Genomic DNA, 21573 nt, shown 5'->3' with positions numbered 1-21573 from the left:
CAGGGTTTGATAAAAAATAAAAGTTACAACAGGGTAGAATGAGATATACAAAATTTCGGTATCTAAACCGATCAGGGTTTGATAAAAATAAAGTTACAACAGGGTAGAATGAGATATACAAAATTTCGGTATTGAAACCGATCAGGGTTTGATAAAAAATAAAAGTTACAACAGGGTAGATAGAATGAGATATACAAAATTTCGGTATCTAAACCGATCAGGGTTTGATAAAAAATAAAAGTTACAACAGGGTAGAATGAGATATACAAAATTTCGGTATCTAAACCGATCAGGGTTTGATAAAAAATAAGATAAGATAAAGGGTAGAATGAGATATACAAAATTTCGGTATCTAAACCGAACAGGGTTTGATAAAAAATAAATGTTACAACAGGGTAGAATGAGATATACAAAATTTCGGTATCTAAACCGATAAGGGTTTGATAAAAAATAAAAGTTACAACAGGGTAGACTGAGATATACAAAATTTCGGTATCTAAACCGATCAGGGTTTGATAAAAATAAAAGTTACAACAGGGTAGAATGAGATATACAAAATTTCGGTATCTAAACCGAACAGGGTTTGATAAAAAATAAAAGTTACAACAGGGTAGAATGAGATATACAAAATTTCGGTATCTAAACCGATAAGGGTTTGATAAAAAATAAAAGTTACAACAGGGTAGACTGAGATATACAAAATTTCGGTATCTAAACCGAACAGGGTTTGATAAAAATAAAAGTTACAACAGGGTAGAATGAGATATACAAAATTTCGGTATCTAAACCGATAAGGGTTTGATAAAAAATAAAAGTTACAACAGGGTAGAATGAGATATACAAAATTTCGGTATCTAAACCGATAAGGGTTTGATAAAAAATAAAAGTTACAACAGGGTAGGATGAGATATACAAAATTTCGGTATCTAAACCGATCAGGGTTTGATAAAAAATAAAGATAAGATAAAGGGTAGACTGAGATATACAAAATTTCGGTATCTAAACCGATAAGGGTTTGATAAAAAATAAAAGTTACAACAGGGTAGACTGAGATATACAAAATTTCGGTATCTAAACCGAACAGGGTTTGATAAAAATAAAAGTTACAACAGGGTAGAATGAGATATACAAAATTTCGGTATCTAAACCGATAAGGGTTTGATAAAAAATAAAAGTTACAACAGGGTAGAATGAGATATACAAAATTTCGGTATCTAAACCGATAAGGGTTTGATAAAAAATAAAAGTTACAACAGGGTAGGATGAGATATACAAAATTTCGGTATCTAAACCGATCAGGGTTTGATAAAAAATAAAGATAAGATAAAGGGTAGACTGAGATATACAAAATTTCGGTATCTAAACCGATAAGGGTTTGATAAAAAATAAAAGTTACAACAGGGTAGAATGAGATATACAAAATTTCGGTCTTGAAACCGATCAGGGTTTGATAAAAATTAAAAGTTACAACAGGGTAGAATGAGATATACAAAATTTCGGTATCTAAACCGAACAGGGTTTGATAAAAAATAAAAGTTACAACAGGGTAGAATGAGATATACAAAATTTCGGTATCTAAACCGAACAGGGTTTGATAAAAAATAAAAGTTACAACAGGGTAGGATGAGATATACAAAATTTCGGTATCTAAACCGATCAGGGTTTGATAAAAAATAAAGATAAGATAAAGGGTAGACTGAGATATACAAAATTTCGGTATCTAAACCGAACAGGGTTTGATAAAAAATACAAGTTACAACAGGGTAGAATGAGATATACAAAATTTCGGTATCTAAACCGAACAGGGTTTGATAAAAAATAAAAGTTACAACAGGGTAGACTGAGATATACAAAATTTCGGTATCTAAACCGATCAGGGTTTGATAAAAATACAAGTTACAACAGGGTAGAATGAGATATACAAAATTTCGGTATCTAAACCGATAAGGGTTTGATAAAAAATAAAAGTTACAACAGGGTAGACTGAGATATACAAAATTTCGGTATCTAAACCGTTCAGGGTTTGATAAAAAATAAAAGTTACAACAGGGTAGAATGAGATATACAAAATTTCGGTATCTAAACCGATCAGGGTTTGATAAAAAATAAAGATAAGATAAAGGGTAGACTGAGATATACAAAATTTCGGTATCTAAACCGATCAGGGTTTGATAAAAAATAAAAGTTACAACAGGGTAGAATGAGATATACAACATTTCGGTGTCTCAACCGATCAGGGTTTGATAAATAATAAAAGTTACAACAGGGTAGAATGAGATATACAAAATTTCGGTATCTAAACCGATAAGGGTTTGATAAAAAATAAAGATAAGATAAAGGGTAGACTGAGATATACAAAATTTCGGTATCTAAACCGAACAGGGTTTGATAAAAAATAAAAGTTACAACAGGATAGAATGAGATATACAAAATTTCGGTCTTGAAACCGATCAGGGTTTGATAAAAAATAAAAGTTACAACAGGGTAGGATGAGATATACAAAATTTCGGTATCTAAACCGAACAGGGTGTGATAAAAATTAAAAGTTACAACAGGGTAGACTGAGATATACAAAATTTCGGTATCTAAACCGAACAGGGTTTGATAAAAAATAAAAGTTACAGCAGGGTAGAATGAGATATACAAAATTTCGGAATTGAAACCGATCACGGTTTGATAAAAAATAAAAGTTACAACAGGGTAGAATGAGATATACAATTTTTTGTTCAGGGTGTGATAAAAAGTAAAAGTTAGTCTTGATCATTAAAAATTCTAATCGGAAAAAATCCTAGTAAAAAATCTCGTATCGATGGTGATAAGCAAGTGATAAAAATAGTGCAGAAATAAAAAAATGCTCAAAAAATGTTGCACATATAAAAGAAATTAAATGAAAAACGAAGCCACTAACCTTTTTAAGGTCTCTTAGCAACGACGACAAATTTAAATACATATAAATATATATATATATATATATATAGGAAATTGCAAGCACATAAATAATAATATAACATAAATAAATCATCAATGAATTATAATATATGAAATGAACACATTGCTTATCACCGCATCCGCATAAATATCATCATGGGCTATGAAAATTATTTATTTTTTTAAGTAAAAAAATAATATAATTCCCATAAGTTGAAAATAAAAGAAATCCTACCTTAGCAGCATCTTCGCCCATTTATCTCTCTGCAATATTATAAATATCTGCAAATTCTGCATCTGCAACTCTCTCCAAACTGAAGTGATGTGGGCTCGAAGTGATATTATCATATCAAAATCTGAAAATAATGAAAAATATAACGATAGATTTGTTTCAAAACGTTTAAAAATAACTATTAATTAATTCATTAGAATTTTATATTATTTTTAAGTCATATACAATAATAAGTCTATGATGGAATTATGTCATATTTTAATAAAATATATATAAAAATGATATGAAATAATTCCATTACATATTTATTATTTTATATAACTTGAAATTAATATAAAAAAATTATAAATGTGTATAATTATTGAATAAATAATAATTGTAAATATTTAAATATAAAGCAGAAGTACTGGTTTGAACATAAACTGAAATTAGCAACGGCCGCCATCTTGTTTTGCAAAAGCCCCGCTAGATGGCTTGTCAATAGTTTGCGAAAAAGTTGCAAATAATAAATAATAATAATATGCAATTTGATGAAAATGAATTCAATTTGTTTAATGAAAATGATTTATATTGGAATTATCGTTGCAAATACGATTGTAATGTTAAAAAGACGATTCAAACTTTGGTCAATTGACAGCTGAGGCGCCGTCAGGACCGAAGAATTTGTCGTTGCTTTTTTGAACAAAAAAAACTTTACAGGCACAGTTTTTGAATGTAAATGAATTTATTACACCAAAGTTTATTGAATTTTCATCAATAATAGGTTGTGCAAGCGGTTATATTGCTTAAATCAGGCAAAAACCACCGGTTGTTGTTATGGGCGCCATCTTGGATTTTTGAAAAGCAGCAAAATTTGAATTGCGAAAAATTGCAAAAATCTCAATAAATATAGAGGAAAAGTGCAAGAATATTAAATAATATATAATAAATTCATAATAAATCAACAATTAAGCACGCCCAAGACATTTTTACAGACATAAACATTTGTTTGCATATCTGTACCAAAGGGCGTCCGTTGTTATGCTAATAAATGTCAATAATATTATGGCCCCCATCTTCGATTTTCCATAATATCAAATAATATGTAGTAAATTTATAATAATTCAACAATTAAACACGCCTAAGACATTTTTACAGACGTAAACACAGTTTACATATCAATACCAAACGGCGTCAGTTGTTGTGCTAATAACTGTCATAAATATTATGGCCGCCATCTTGAATTTTTAAAAAGTAACAAAATTTAAATTGCAAAAAAACGTAAAAATTTCAATAAATATCGAGTAAAGGTGCCATAATATTAAATAACATGTAATAAATTTATAATAAATCAACAATAAAGCACGCCTAAGACATTTTTACAGATGTAAAGACTGTTTACATATCTGTACCAAACGGCGTCAATTGTTGTGCTAATAAAACATAAAAATTGTGCAAAATAATGAAAAATAAATGCTCTTACCTTAACACACTTAAAAAACACTACTTGGTTTCAAAATAATAATATTTACTATTCACTTTGATCACTTGCACTGCACCACTGCGCGAGATGTTTACTGTTCGAGAGCTGACGCGCTAATGAGCCGCCCGCTAATTAGCACCCCTTTATATAGGCAGGTTGGAGGGTACTCGCGTAGTCGAAAGAGCCTCTGAGAGTAATCTTTGCCCCGGTATAAAATGTATTAATTATTGGGTTTTAAATCAAATTTTATGGGTAAAACTTGTTTAAAAAAACTAGTTAAAACACAATTACACATACTAATTAAGCACTATTCGCTGGGTAATTAAACATTCGTTGGGTAATTAAACATTACAACAGCCAGTTGTATGAACTCAAAGGATCAAAACAATAACAAACAATTTGAAATAAATTCGTTAAAAACACAATGACACTAAGTGAAATTGATTAAAAACATTATGCCTAGCACAATTAGTTTGTGTAAAACTTTTGGAACCGAATTTTACACTTTTTTTGCAATTTTGAGTTTATATAAATATATAACCACAAAATTTTTGTTATTCTTTTAGTTTGAAACGTCAAAATTAAATTTATCTTATCTGAAAGCTGTGAAGTTAGCCAAAATAGTAAGTGTGGAAAACATCAAAGATAAATAAACTTGTATCATCTTATTTGATTATAGTTCTGTGTGTGTGTTGTTATGTATTCCGTGCTCGGTAATGTGTCAATCCGTGTCAGTAGTCAAAGCTGAAAGAACAGTATCAGAAATATATTTCCAGCGCTGAATAATAATATTGCAATATTAATACGATTAATACCAATACTATGTTTATAACCCGTGCACTACCCAATCTTTGAGTCAACTATAATTTTATACGTATTTTATAAAAATTATCAATACTACAGTTTATACTAGTAATAGTATTGCATCCTACGTGATAGGTAAGTTATGAGAATATAAAATCAATTTAGAAGTGCAATGTTTTTATATATATATGCTTATAAAGTGTTGTATATTTTTCTAACTCTAGGTCAATTCATTATGGCAGCAGATGATATGGAAACATCAGCTGCCCAGTCTCAGCCTGTATCTCTAAATAACCCACTAGAACAATTTGTTTTATTAGCTAAAACTGCTAAAGGAGCAGCTTGCATAGAACTTATAAAACAAGTTTTGGAGGCACCTGGAGTTCATGTATTTGGAGAATTATTAGATATGCCGAATATAAAAGAGGTTTTAATTCATGACTTCCAATAAGAATGACAATTACCTATTTCAGATATAAAAGATTTTTTATTTCAAAATAATTAACTAAAGTTGTGTGCAAAATGCTTTTTAAATGTATGTTCATAAGCTAGCATGTTTTGTAGCAACTAAATGGCAATGTCATTCTCCACAGTTCTTTACTTAAAATAGCCGATTACTCAATAAAGATTTGTACAATGAGTATGAATAAAGTTTTTATATAGCTGAATAATTTATATAGTTAAATAAATTATTGAGCAATTAAAACTATGTTCTAAATATTTGCTATTCAAGTTTCTTAATTTATAATTTTTAATATAATAATTTGCTTGTTTTTATCATTTTTAATCTTTTTTAAATAACTCTCTAATATATTGTGAGTATGCATATATATATCTAATGTAAACAAACACCTTCTAGCTGGAGAATGGACCACATGCAAAATGTTATAAAACATTGAATTTATTTGCTTATGGAACTTACAAACAATATCTGGATAATAAATCAGATTATCTAGATTTATCAGTGATAATGTGTAAGAAACTGCAGCATTTAACTATAGTATCTTTAGCAATTAAAAACAAATGCATATCATATAATATACTATTGGAGGAGTTGCATATTTCTAATGTAAGAGATTTGGAAGATTTAATAATAGAGGCCATATATGCGGATATTATTCATGGGAAATTAGACCAGAAAAATAAATTGCTTGAGGTATTGTCTAATATATTTTTATAGTATGATATGAATTAAAGAAAGTTTCTCAGATACTTTATTGATGAAAGCTTTGAATTATTTAGAAAATCATTTATGTTGTACTACTTACTTGAAGAGAAATATTTAGTTTATAACATAATTTATTCACATATCCTTCCTTTGGAAATTTGTGAGAAAGAAATACTCTCATTCATATTTAACACATTGTGTATTTAATACAGAAATAAGGAGCAATAGTTCGATAGCTTATTAATAAAGTATTATTAACGCAATTATGTAATTTACTGGCACGCATGTTTGTGAATAAATTAATTTATTTATTGTGGAATATAGTGAATTAAATCAAAAGATTATGAGAGAGATATTAAAAAACATATTGATTAATTAATAATCATTTCTCTTCAAGCTTCATTTCAGTTCAAAATTGGTATGGGGTTATTATTATTAGCAATATACATTTTTACTTTGAATCATAAATTTTAATTAGAAATATTTTCAATATCACTAGCCATCCATTCTAACTTTGAACGTATATGCAACAATTAATTTAATGAGATTTTATTCACTAATTTGTTGTTTCTCATGGGTAAAGGAAACTAAATATAACTGCAGTATCAAATGCATGAATAGTTTGATTGAATCCATGTACCTCGAACAATTGATAATGGACTGATTTAATTGACTCAAAATGCATTAGATTCGGATTTATTGATGGTTAATCAGTTTTTGATATGAAGTAAAGTCAGCCATATGGTTTTTATAAACCTTATATGATTTTTATGTAGTTTTCATAGCTTTCAACAATCTGTAATTTGTACCAAATATTTGATTGTTGTATATTGAACCAGAAATTTATCTTGAGGCACGGTGCTGTACACAACTACTTTTAGTAAAGCTATATGTATAATTTTTAAACATATACCTTTTTCCTAAAATTAGGTTGATTTTGCTATTGGTCGTGATATTAAGCCGGGTGATGTTAGTTTAATTGTGTCAACGCTTCAAGAATGGTGTGATTCTTGTGAGGCTGTTTTGGGATGTATTGAATCTCAAATTCATAGAGCTAATTCTGAAAAATGTGCAAGAATCAAACATAAGGCTGACATAGAACAACAGGTATAATTTACTATACATTACCAATTAATCCAAGCATATCTGTTTGTAAATATATGATTTATTTGTTAAATTTAATCCTGATTTATCTACAACGAAAACATTTCAGTTTTTAATATCTAGCAATCAATGACTGCTAGACTGCTAAAATGTTTAAGCTAAATTTTTAACTTACTAATTCGTTTTTCTTTTAATTTCCAGATAAATAATCTTAAAAAATCTATAAAATCACAGTCAAACGACCCTGATGAGGCTATGTCATCTGAACCAAGAGAAGTTGTAGGCCAAGACAAAATAAAGAAATCGTCCAAATGCAAAGGCATTCGAGTTGGTGGTAAGTTTTGGAATAAGTAACATTATAGCAAAAACAATTAAATAAATTATCAAAGGCGGCGTATTAATTTTAGATTGCTAATAAATATAAATTCAATTGTGGTGAATCCAAATTATTTAACAATTAGTTTTGTGCATTAGTTTCAAAAATAAAGAAAACTTGTAAATATTATAATTTTCCTGTATCAAGTATTTAAAATAAATTACTTTAAACATTTGTGGATTTTAATATTAAACTCTTCATTTATTATTAATCTTTTTGTTTTATAATAACTATAATCATACTTATTTTAGGTACAAAAGTTTCTCAATAAATGAATTCTACTATATGAAGAAGTTATGTTTGGATTCTGCTCATTATATTTAACTAACATGAATCGGAATGAATTTTTTATTTAACTTGTATTAATCTACTAACTAATAAATATTTGTGAATATATTTACATGTGTTGCAAATATAATTTTCATACAAATTTTGTAAAATTATTTTATCCTTGGCACAATACTTGTTTTAACAAACCTATATTTGCAATCGGTTATTATTATAGTTATAATCATTATGACATATACCTGACCATTACCTACTATTATGACTTACACACAAAATGGTGTGTAAGTAAATCAATTATATTTAATAATTGCCAAACTATTTACTACATTATGTAGATCTGTTTTTCTTTTTTTTTGAAAGCAAATAAAAATTGTATGACATTGTGCCTAGGCAAATTGCTGGAACTTCCCGTACCGTAACGAAATGTACGATCAAGGAATATGAAATGTATTTAAAAGAATTATTATAAATACTGTAACATTGTCTACTATTTATAAGAATATTATATAAACCGAATTACAAAGTTAAAATTATTTATTTGAAGTATATAAGTGAGCTTTAGAACTTTAGCCAGAACTAAAATAATATCTGAATTAGTTTCGATATACAAAAAAAAAAAAAATCCAAAAGCAATTATTTTGTCAAAACATTCAAATCGGATGCTTAGTTCTCTCAAAAACTGACATTTTTTGCACGTTTAGCTCGGTATCTCCAAAACGGCTAGACCTGCCTTTGCTTAAAACTAATCACCACTTTTCATTGCGAATCAAATGTTTTTTGAACCATTCAAATCGGTGGTCCGTGCGCTCGAAAATGTGGACGAAAAAATGCGGACACACAAAACTCACACACACACATCCATTTTTCTGAGGTATGCCAAAATGTTTAGAAACTACTGAAATATGATAATATGTAAAAAATTTCATTTTCGATTATCGGTCCATTACTATTAATAAGTTAATAAATGTAATGAATTTTGTTATGAACCGATAATTACAATGTTGTTTTATCTAATTACTGAAAAAAAATGTAATAAAATGTATCTGCTGGAAAATAAGAATTTGGAAATAATTTACTGTTTCAAATGATATTAATGAAATTTTTTGGGCAAATGTTCTCAATGATGAATTCTGATTATTAAAGGGTGTGTCGGAGTAATATCTTTTTTAGCTATTGATATGAGACAAATGTAGCAGTGTAGCAGAAGTGTTCTATTACATCATGTAATTAATATATTAAAGGCAAAGTTTTCTGCTCTCAAATTTACTCTAACATTTTCACACTATAATTAAACTCTCAAATTAGAAGTAATTTCAAACAATTTACTTTGCTACAAAAATATAAGTATATATACTTGGGCTTTAATTAATTTTATAAAATTAATTAAAGCCCAAACATCATAGATAGAAAAGTAACTCTTGATTCGATAAAAATGTTGACAACAGACATTGTTCTTTAATTCTAGTTTATTTAAACAGTTATGTATTCATTTATACTAATATACATTAATTGTATTTTCTATACTTTAAACCTTTTGATCAAACCATCATTTAAAATAAATTCTGTTGCGGCATGAACCTATCGGTTAATTATATTACAAATATTATGAATATCTGCCCAACTTGTTATTTATTGTTTAGGCTTCAAACTAGATTATCAAGCATCTTTTGGGAACAATAGAAGTATTTTTCTACAATGTGTATCAGATAAAATAATGAAAAACTGGCATGATAAATAAATAATGAAAATGAATGTTAGTAAAGAAATCAACTATTATTTTATCAAAACAATTTTATATATGTATTATACATAATTTAACATTTCATATAGTAACATAAACAGCAAGAAAATATACATATATTGATTGCACATAAGACCATTCTTTCATAGATTATGGTTTAATATGATAACAACTTTTCGCTTCAATTTAATGAAATTATAATTTATTAAAGATGAATTATGCTCTTACAAGAACGTTAGTGAAAAAGTGAAATAATTAGACTAAAAATGCTTTGAATTTTGATATACAGAATACATCAGAAAGATTTACATATTTATCAAGCAACTTGAATTAATGTTATGAAACCCACAATTAATATTGTTGATTGACTATCAATAAAAAAAATGTGAATTAATTGATAAATCAATCAATCAAAATGATAGATTTACATTGCTATAATATTACATAATGATAAAAAGCAACTTTGGATAAACAAAGTATGTAAGTAATGCAAATTTTTATATTACACAGTTAGCAAATATAAAAGAATCAACATGGCATCAAATTTATCTTATATTCTTTTTGATTGTTTCTAACTTTAACAATGCAGATCATAATAATTCAATATTTATATGTATAAGAAATATATATATATTCTTAATAAGTAACATCACATTCATGCTTAAATTGGCACTGTTGGTATATTAAATGTGAACAAATAAGTGACACATTAATGAGAAAATATTTCTGAAATCTCAATATAAATTTTTCAATATTAGTCTATCATTGTGCTTTTCAATTTTGTATAAGGAGTCCTGTGGAAGATTTGCAACTACATCGTCAGTGATAGTAACTAAAATACCTCCAGGGCCTTCCTTGTATAAACCAGAGTATTGCCAAATTCCAGCCAATGCATCAATCTTTTGAGCAAATTCAGCCTGTGTACAAGAATGCAGATATAATGCATGGAAAGGTCCACCTGTTTCTGTGCAAACATAGCAAGTTAATGCAGGTGAAGGAGGCCTTGCATGCAATGCATTATATAATCTAATGCCATCAGCCACTCCACAAATTTGTATTAAGTCATCTCGAGATAAACACAACACATCTTGACCAGAAAAATTTAATAAAGCTGGCTGCAAGGAGGCAAATCGGTGTGATTGCAACCAATGGGATAAGCGAGGTGGGGAAGCATCCTTTAAAGAAACATCTAATAAATCTTCTTCTACACAAGGCTGCATTGGAGAAGAAATTAGAACAGAAGTAGGCTCTGGAGATGGACTAGAAAGTGCGGACACAATACTTGTGCAAGGCACATCATTTAAAACAGTGCAATCGTAACTAGGTTGATATTTCTCTTGCTCAGAAGGTGGTCGTCTCATTATTTTTTCTCGATCCTGTTTATGTTTTCGGTCAGCACCTTTTAATTTAAAAACCTTTATCTGGCACATTGCAACATGTAGTGCCTTTTCAGAGTCACCATCGCCTACATATGTTTCAACTTGAATGCGAAAGGGAACACCCTTCTCTCCGCCGTGTTTCTTGGCTGTAAACTCTGTTGATATGCAATTAACTTTAACATATACTCCAACTTCTTTCATGGGATCCCACATTACTTCTACTATATTTAATGCACCTGGTGCTTGTGGTTGTGCTACATGACATAGACCATAGGAAAGTGGCAAATCTACCTCTACTAAACGTTCTCCAGGATGTGAGGATTGCCATTGAGACATCTGTTCACGCTCCATATATTGAAGTCTTCGTTCATGGAAACATATACGAATTATACTTTTCAAAATCTTTCCGCGGTAAGCACTTAAATCTCCTAATTTCTTTAAACGAATTTCATAAGACTGACCTTGATTTAGATATGTTAAAGTATCTTCATTGCATTTTGTCGCTGTACTAGTAGCTGCTGCTAAGACATATTGAAATCTGCTATCCCCAAAGGCAAAACGAGTAAGATCAGTATCTGCTGGACGCCTGTCCAACAGAAATCCATCTTGTCCTTCTTGAAGCAATTGTTGTAAACTGACATCATTGTTATCACTGTTATTTGTGTTTATCAGAGGTCTATCCAATGTACCATTTGGTGGTCGGCTAGTTGAAGATACAGGTAACTCAGTATTTGTTGGTGAAGGTGCTTCTTGCTTAAATTTAGTCAATGATGGAAACAAAAGTGCTTCACTTAAATTATATGATGAATTTAGTTCAGTACCTAAATCCAGATCAATGTCATCAACTGGCCAGCCCATTCGTTACAAATTCTGTATATAAAAATCATATCAAGTTTATAGCTTTTCAGATAAGATATAACTTGAAATAATAGACTAATAATATATATATATATATATATATTATTAAGATAAATTGTTTCTGAATATTCTAAAAGTTATTTTATTATTGTGAGCTTTAGAATTAAAGTATTTCGCAAGAACAATTATGAAAATCTAAATTAAAATATAAATTAATTTGAATATACAAGCTCAACCTGCAATAGCAAAATTCATAAAATATTCAATTCATTCAAATAAAACAACACATAAGAAGTTCTCTACATACTATGTAGAAATGTAGACATTTAATAAGATCTTGGTAAATCTTCATTTCAAATTTTTCTAGTAAATCAAGCACTTGATATGTGAAAACTGTTTGCAGAAATAAATGCAGGGAATGATAAAACTATTGCTTTTACTATATAATGTATATACTTTGATATTGATATTTCTGATTGTTATGAAAATTATAAATTCACAATACTTTGCATCAAATGAATATTGTTAGCGATACAAGCACTCACCAAATTTACTATTTCTAGATACTTGACTGAAATTTCATTGGAATGAAAATAAGTGCTTTTATTTACATGAGTTGATAAGTTTCATAACATAAACCCATTACCATTTCTAAATCATGTAAATTTGATAGAATACACGCTAAAAAACATCTATACAAACATACATTTATATACATTCAATCATATATATTTACATATACACACAATAATAGAGAGTTGCATATCTAAGCTAATTTGACAATCGCTTATCAGCGCTGTGTGAAGTAGTGATAAACGTTTAATCAATCAGCGTTTTTTCTGTCAACCGTTTGCTCTTCGTTAACAAATCAACCGTTTCTTCCCAACGAAAAAAGATTTATGATTCAAGAACTAGTTAAATGCTGCCTTGGTTTGTATGAGAATTGAATACATAAATGTATATATTGATTAATACATCAAGATATATACAATTAAAAATTGAAATTACCGCCATACAGCGAGGTAGGTTGCGCATGCAACGCCTCTATGTGAAATCGTTCCCAGGTCGTCGGGAACTACGTAGTGACTACCGGGTTCATATGGTTCTGTGTTAGATGTCGCCACCAACTTCTACGTCAAACGTTTAACAGTTCTTGGACGACAAGCCGTATGAATTCAAAACAATAATGGCCTATTGTATGGAAATTGAATATATAAATCGTATTTTTCTTTTATCTATGATACAAGTGTATGTACTAATTTATATATTATTTGATGCTTACTAGCCGCCTCAGTGTTAGAGGAAATTGGATACATCGATTACAAATGTATGTACTGATTTAAACAATATTAGAAGTGTAGAAATACTACTTAATTTCATGTGTACTTTTATAAACAAATATGTTTATTAAAAGTCATGATGTATTATATGAGAAATAATGAGCTGATTTTCAAAAATATCCAGTAAACACAAATTGGTTATTATTAAATTTCAAATGAAAATCATGTATAGTTATTATTTCTGATATTAAATACTATTTTTATGTAATTTATTTAAACCAAAACTTTAATATTATTATGTTATAATATACAGAGTTTGATTATCTAGTAAAAATAAATATATTCTGTAGATATATCTACAGTATAATAATTTATTGAAAGATATAGTTTAAAGCACTATAATGACTATATAATATTGTTTTAAATGCATTTTGTTATAAATAAATATATTTATTACAGGTGCTTATAACTTATGAAAAATCAACAAAATAACTTAACTCAAATATGATATATTGATGAATTATGGAATGGCATACCATTTCCTTCTATTTGCATTTTAAATAAAAAAAACAAGGATGATGAATAGAAGATCACAACTTCGAGTAAGTTTTGTTGCATGTGACATTTATTCTATTCAAATGAAAACTTAAATATCCAAATATATTTTCCAATGAATTAACCAATCAAATATATATCACCCATATTCTTTAAATAAATTATCGTATGGAAATTTTTATGTAAATTTATGTATTTGTGTACATATTTCAAATCTACAATTTTTAATATAAAAATGTATCTATCAAATATCTAAAGACTTTGCCATTTTACCGTATATATTCATATCAAATATCCAAAGACTAATAGGTGAATTTCACAATGTTTTAAATTTCTATTTGAATTTCGCGCTTTAAATTGTACAAGTGGCCACAGACTTTTTGACACATGTTGCTAACTTTAATTGCTTCGATTGTCAAAGAAATTTTCGTGGATTAACATGCGCTCGGTTAATTAAGACTTTTTAATTAAAGCTTTGATTAGTTTTAATTACTTTATACATCAAAACGTGTAATTAATTTAGTAGATCAATTTTATATAATAAAAAATGGGTATGTTTGGAAGTGCCTAGTGTACCTTGAATAGTTTGATAAGTATCTCTTTCAGGGTCTCCATTTTCAATCAGTTTTATAATTAAACAATGTATTTACAGTGCCAATGTATCCTTTAATTATATACTTGAGTAGTACCTTGTATAGTATACTACCTTGAATAGTTTGATAAGTATCTCTTTCAGGGTCTCCATTTTGAATCAGTTTTATAATTAAACAATGTTTTTACAGTGCCAATGTATCCTTTAATTATATACATGCAATTATCAATAGTATAATTTATATATGTGCTTTTGTAGGTACTTCCAACACATATCTGTTATTATCGAATTCTAAATTCACGAAAGTCTCTAATATAAGTCGTGTGTCGTGTATTGTGTAAAGACTTTACTCAGACAATTGCAACATGTCAAATATACTTATAAAAGAGTAAAGTAATGTAGTGGTTCTAAAGTAGTGATTTTGTGTCGACTACTTGAGATTTCTAGTTGATGCTCCAGAGGTGGTTCGAGTAATGACTTAGTGTTTTGGGAGCTGCTGCAGAGGATATCTAGCAATGTAAGTGTAAAGCATGTTTTATACATAGCGAGTCAAAGAATATTTTTCTGGAATTATATACAGATATTTATCGTACTATATCTGTTGCTGTAAATTATAAAGAAATTGATTATGTACCAGTCCAAACGGTAAAGAAAAGTATCTAAAAAAGGTTTTATATAAAATTGAGAAGCAAAAATCATTTATCTGTAATAATTTATATATCCATTTCACTAATATTTTTAAAATGTTAAAAACACTCGTTTTTTCGAGAATATTTGTAACTTTTGAATTCAAAGCAGTCAAATGATTTTGAAAATCTTTACTTCAACACAATATTGTTTGTCATCTTTAGTGAAACTATAATTTCAATAGAAATAAATAAAAAGATATTACTTATAATTTATGTTCTGAAAGGAGTTTACAATTATTGACCGAGCTTGTGTTACATGCTATTTTTTATGTTTGTAACAATAATATTTCTTATTAATTATGTATTTAATGCTTGTTTTTCATATTAAATGATATTAATAAATGATAATTAGTTTGAAGGTGCCTTAAGAACTTGTCACTTTGTTATTCAATATCATTTATAAACCAGTCTGTATATATTTTAGTGGAATATTTTTTGGCTCGTGCATTATTAATATAATTATATACATATATCTGCTGAAAAAATTGTTTATATCATAATATTTGAGTCAATGACATTTTTTACATAGTATACCTTATATAATCTATTTTTTGTTTATTCAACAACAACTATTATGCGAATAAAAGATTTTAAATTAATTTGGCAGACATATGTGTAAAAGACTTAAAATCTTATTTAATTTGTTATGGGAAAAACATGTTGATTCAGTCTTTTTTCATTTATTAATACAAGTGCCTTTTATACATGTTCTAAATCAATATTAAACAATAAAGTTTGTACTTCTCATATGTATCAAAGATATTGAAAGTTACATTATTATTATTCCATAAATAGTCAATCTGAATTTTTTTTGTTCTATAATAACACTATGAGCTCACTTTGTGTTGAATTCAGAATTTTTACATAGTAAATTTTTGTTACTAAATTATTAGTTAACCCATACAGCTTTTTGTATGCATCGAATACTTATTTGTTGAAGGGGTCCTAGCACCCCACCTTAGGTAACTCCTAAATTGATGGTATTTTGTTACAAATTACAAATTACAAATTTACTTTGTTGCTTTTCTATTACACCTCTTGTTTATTATTCCACGGAAACAATTTTTAAATTACATTTTCAGTATCAAGAATCATGTGTTTTTCCTGTAGCGATATTGATAGCATGTACATTATTATTTATGGATAACACGATTGCTGGTTTTGATCAAAATATTTCAAATACTCAATACGACTTACCAAATTGTTAAATAATGCAGGGTTTAAAAGTTTTTCATCATAATTTCATTTTAAATTTATTCAATTATATTGCTGCATAGCTAATTTATAGATTTTTATTCTTTTATTGCTAAAAACAATTTGGATCAGGACATTCAATCAAAGTTTTGAAGAGTTGACTTGAATGATTAAACAAATCATAATTTTGTGTACAAGTTTATTATTCGATTCAAGTTGTAAAAATTATTTAACTCAATTTCTAAATAATAACAATCAGCTTTAAATCGTTTTGAAGTCAAATTTTTGAACATTTTTTATTAGTTCATTTTACAAGTTTTATTGAATTTTATTTATGGTTTTTTTCAATAATTTGTATATTATTCAAGTCAACTACATTTGTTTTTGCCTCAATTAATTGTAAAGGTTTCACATGTTTTATCAAGTCATATATTTATATTTTTGATTCAATTAATATCATTTCATTTCATCAATTAATTAAAATTTTTTTTTCCAAGTCCAATTTTTGTGAAACCTTTTCGATTGAGACAGACGAGTTAATTTTGCATGCTATATCATCCCAAAGTATAATTTGTTATGGGGAAAACATGTTGATTCAGTCTTTTTTTAATTATTTACACAAGTGCCTTTTATACATGTTCTAAATCAATATTAAACAATAAAATTTGTACTTCTCGTATGTATCAATTACATTGAAAGTAATTTATTATATTACAATTCCATAAATAGTTAATCACAAATTTTTTGTTCTATGAATAGCAGATTTTGTGTGGAATTCAGAATTATTATTCATATTAAATTTTTGTTACCAAATAATTAGTTAACTAATAATGCATTGATTACTTGTTCGTTGAAGTAGCCCTAGCACCCCGCCTTATGTAACCCCTAAATTGATGGTATTTTGTTACAAATTACAAATTACAAATTTACTTTGTTACAAAAATTTCTTTGTTATAACACCTCTTGTTCACTATTCTACGGAATTTTTTTTTTAAATTACATTTCTAGTATCAAGAATCATGTGTTTTCCCTGTAGCGACATTGTCTGCATGTACATTCTAATTTATGGATAATACGATTGTTGGTTTTGATCAAAATATTTCAAATATTCAATACAACTTAACAAATTGTTAATTAAATGCAGCTTTTAAAAGTCTTTTTCTGTAGGTTTTATTTTAAATTTATTCAATTATATTTCTGCATAGCTAAATGATAGATTTTTATTCTTTTATTACTGAAAACAATTTTGATCAAGACTTTCAATCGAAGTTTCAAAGAGTTGACTTGAATGATTAGACAAAACATAAATTTGTTTACGAGTTTATTATTCGATTCAATTTTTAAAGGATAACAATCAGCTTTAAACAGTTTTGAAGTTTTTAATGTTCAAGTTTTTGAACTTTTTTTATTATTTCATTTTACAAGTTTTATTGAATTTCTCTTAAGGCTTTTTCCAATAATTTGTATATTATTCAAGTCAACCATATTTGTTTTTGTCTCGATTAATTGTAAAGGTTTCACATGTTTTATCAAGTCATATAAACAATTTTGATTCGATTAATATCACTTCATTTTATCGATTAATTAAATAATTCTTTCAAAGAATTTTTTTTTTCTAAGTCCAAATTTTGTGAAACCTTTTCGATTAAGACAGACGAGTTATTTATGCATGCTATATTATCCCAAAGCCAACATTCGAATGAGTTAGACCCGCATTGAAAATTTCATAACGAGAAAATTTTATTGGGGCAAAGTTAAAAATTTTAACTAAGTCCCAGTAATTTTTTCTCGTTGTGAAAATTTCAACGTGGACTTCATTTCATTCGAGTGTTGGCTTTGGGAATTGGTGTGAGGGAACACTAAAAAACATAAAAAAGTTTCAACGTTGAACAGAAAAGAGAAATTTTCATCTGGGACTTAAGGGGTTTTTTTTAGGCTTCCCACCTCCCCCTTCTCCCTCTTCCTCCTCCTTCCTCCCCCCCTTTTTTCGCTTTTTTTTCATATTTTTTTCCTTTTTTGGTGTTGTTTTTTCACATGTTGTGGTATTTTTTGAAGATCTTTGGGTTCGGCATGCATCGTCCGCAATGTGTCTCTCTGTGTGTAACCTCTCGCATCATGAACCTCAGGTTGACCATCACTTCGCGTGTATGTTTCAGGACCTCCGCGCGTCTGCCAACAGCCAGCCACCAGCACTGCTCCATTTTTTCTGCTTCAGAGTTGGTCGTCGTCGTCTCCAGCTGGATTCGATCCATCTCACTTTGTGCCTCCAGAGTGATGTCACCGAGTATGCGGTCACCTTAACCACTCGGCTATTTGATATATTGATGATAATAGTTATTTTATATTCTTATAATGTATTAATATTGAATTTTAATAAAGTATATATATCATACCCATCTCTCTTATTCATCACCTGCCTCCACCCTTCTCTTTTCCCCATTCTTCCTCTACCTTCGTCATCTCTCTCTTTATATCGCTCTCTTACAGTCAAGTGCGAACCTTGAGTTTTTTGTTTTTCAGAAATATTCTAAGTGTCAAGGTCGAAATGCGCCACCTGAATTTAATATTTTGAACTATTATTTGATAATTATGAAAAACTAGAGATTCGATTTTTGAAGCCTCTTGGGGATTTGAACCGAGAAACAACGAGCAACCGTAGTGGCAACTTAACGATCTCGGCCAACCGCTAGACATAAAAGATTTCTATTTGTAAAAATATAAAGTTTTATTTTTAAATGAAATATAATATGCCAAATAAAAATATGCCATTTCAAGTGAGCGAATGGCCGAGGTCGTAAAGATGCGGTTGTGGCCGGAATAACAAATCGAGGTTCGAGTGTTCGAACCCATTATTTATCTGAAAAAAAAATCAGTAATTTTTAAATAAATAAGATATCTAGATAAGTAATTAAATTTATTGAGTATTACAAAATCGATATGTATATATATATATATATATATATATATATATATATAAGAAATAGTAGGGAGTGGAAAAAATGTTTAATAAATTCGTATTTACGCCTTGTTAGCAGTAAACCAAACATACTTTGGTGTAATTTAAATTTTTTTCATTTTTATTAGATTTATATGCCGATATTACTCCATATAAAACCGGTTTTTCAGGAGCTTCCAAAATTGACCAAAATCGTGACTTCCAAATGCAATTTTAAGGCCCTTAATGAATGAAATTGATAATTTTAATGAATGCATTATGTAGACAAAAGTACAATCTTCATACCAAACCAAAAAAAAATACAAATTTATCATCGTCTTCATAGTTAAAATCAGTTTCAAATTTGGAAATTTTTTAAACTTCAAGTTGGTCGTAGGGGTAGAAGGAATTTTTTTTTTCAAAAGCTGATTTCATATTCGGAATCAGCGATTCGAAAAATATCAGAATAGGTCAAAACATTTTGAAAATCGCTAAAAAAAATGTTTATTTCATTAGTAAAATTTTGATTTAGCAACCAAAAATTTCCATTTTTCGCAGAGGTATGCAGATTTATCTAAAAACGGATAACATTTTCAAATTCATCGACTCCAAATCTATCAAAACCAATCAAAACATTTTGAAAATCGCGAAAAAAAACTCGATCTTTGAAAAAAAATGACTTTGCAACCAAAGTTTTTGCCGTTTTATTTTTATGAACTATTCAAAGTTTTTATCGTTTTTATTTTTGTATCAAATATTCAAAGATATCTATCCACAGAATTTTTAACAAAGCTTTTGCCGTATTTATTTTTATGAAATATTCAAAAATATATGTCCACTGATATTTTAACAAAGTTTTTGCCGTTTCAAACATTTTTCCCCAAAAAATCAAAGAATAGTTTTTCCCTAAAATTTACATAAAAACTAGTTGGTTTGGTATTTTGCCTTGAGGCAAGTTACATGAACTTCCCGATATGTGTAATTAATCGACTTAATCAATAAAAACTAAATTAATTTATGAGTAAAAGTATTCCGAGTGGATTTATTACACACAATTGAAAACGAGCGAATACTTTGACACGGAGTATTTTCTAAAAGTGAATTTTCAGAAATCAACAATTGTTATAATTGAACCAGTTTCAAATAAAGTAAAATGTGTTAAAAAAATAAAGTGTATCCATGATATTTTCAAATTGAGTGAAACGTTAATAGTTTTAACTTGATACTTGACTCATCATCAATGCATTTGCAAAATGACATTTTCATTGAAAATACGTGGAAATTAAAAGAAACTTGATTTTCCGCTTTTCTGAGAGAACAATAGAAAAAAATATCCGCCCTTAACTCCCGGCTTGAAATTACTTTTTGCTGTCCTAGAATCAAATGAACCCACTTTCAATTCCCAGGGTGAAATTTTAATTTTTTCATATTATCACTAGACTTTGATGATATATTATAAACACAATCTATAATATATTAGGATCAGTGTTGTTAGTCAGATATTAAACTGCAAAGTCCACTTTAATTATCCAAATCCAAAATTTGGAATCAAACATATGTCTAAATTGTTGCCTTTGTCATTTCATTCCTTTAAAACTGCTTATTAAAAATTTAATTATTTTGAGTCATGACTGGTTTATTTTTATGTGAAAAAAATACATAAGAAGAAATCAAAATGATTAAAAAATGAGTAGATTTAGTATTGAATAAGATAATACCATAACCAATTTGAAATATTGTAGTAAATGAAACCCAATTTTAAAACAATTTTAATTTATTTTAATGGAAAATATATCACATAGATATACTCGTATATTTCGACATATAGATGCCGATCAATTGCATCCATTATATTATCGTTATACATCTTCATTCACAGTCTATAATATGTCTATAAAAGATAAAGATTTTTGAAAATGTCTAACATCATTTTGATTATTAAAAATTGTAATATATTATAAGTAATATTTCAAAAAAAGTTATCACTG

General features: G+C 28.1%; 3 protein-coding genes across 6 annotated transcripts in view; 1 reads left to right on the top strand and 2 right to left on the bottom strand.

The window, feature by feature from the left end:
* The window catches only part of LOC113385789, a 39235-nt gene extending 36051 nt beyond the window's left edge, over nt 1-3184 (bottom strand). Inside the window, exon 1 of the mRNA XM_026623624.1 lies at nt 3164-3184. Within this exon, the coding sequence (XP_026479409.1) occupies nt 3164-3184 (21 nt within the window). The remainder of the gene's footprint in view (nt 1-3163) is intronic.
* Nucleotides 3185-5322: 2138 nt separating this feature from the next.
* On the top strand, nt 5323-8413 carry LOC113385196 (COP9 signalosome complex subunit 7b). Its single transcript, XM_026623018.1, has 6 exons — nt 5323-5561; nt 5651-5853; nt 6286-6582; nt 7525-7701; nt 7900-8032; nt 8326-8413. Exons 2-6 carry the CDS (start codon nt 5662-5664, stop codon nt 8343-8345), a joined length of 819 nt encoding a protein of 272 aa, XP_026478803.1. The 5' UTR covers nt 5323-5561; nt 5651-5661; the 3' UTR covers nt 8346-8413.
* A 2369-nt stretch (nt 8414-10782) lies between these two features.
* LOC113384838 (alpha-globin transcription factor CP2-like) lies at nt 10783-13136 on the bottom strand. Of its 4 annotated transcripts, none has more exons than XM_026622607.1 (2): nt 13047-13136; nt 10783-12352 (listed from the first exon to the last, which is right to left on the bottom strand). In XM_026622607.1, the coding sequence occupies exon 2, from the start codon at nt 12338-12340 to the stop codon at nt 10838-10840; it is 1503 nt and encodes a 500-aa protein (XP_026478392.1). In that variant the 5' UTR covers nt 12341-12352; nt 13047-13136; the 3' UTR covers nt 10783-10837. The 4 variants fall into 4 exon arrangements, with proteins under 4 accessions (XP_026478392.1, XP_026478391.1, XP_026478389.1 ...); XM_026622606.1 differs by having other exon boundaries at nt 12987-13102; XM_026622604.1 differs by lacking the exon at nt 13047-13136 and adding an exon at nt 12888-13039 and having other exon boundaries at nt 10783-12353.
* Between the last annotated feature and the right edge of the window lie 8437 nt (nt 13137-21573).

Source organism: Ctenocephalides felis, unplaced genomic scaffold, assembly GCF_003426905.1.
Source record: "Ctenocephalides felis isolate EL2017-DRISC unplaced genomic scaffold, ASM342690v1 CF-g0.4_SCAFFOLD_03571, whole genome shotgun sequence".
Taxonomy (NCBI): Eukaryota; Metazoa; Arthropoda; class Insecta; order Siphonaptera; family Pulicidae; genus Ctenocephalides; species Ctenocephalides felis.
Note: the sequence above shows the minus strand (reverse complement) of the source record. Positions and strands in the feature narration are given on the sequence as shown.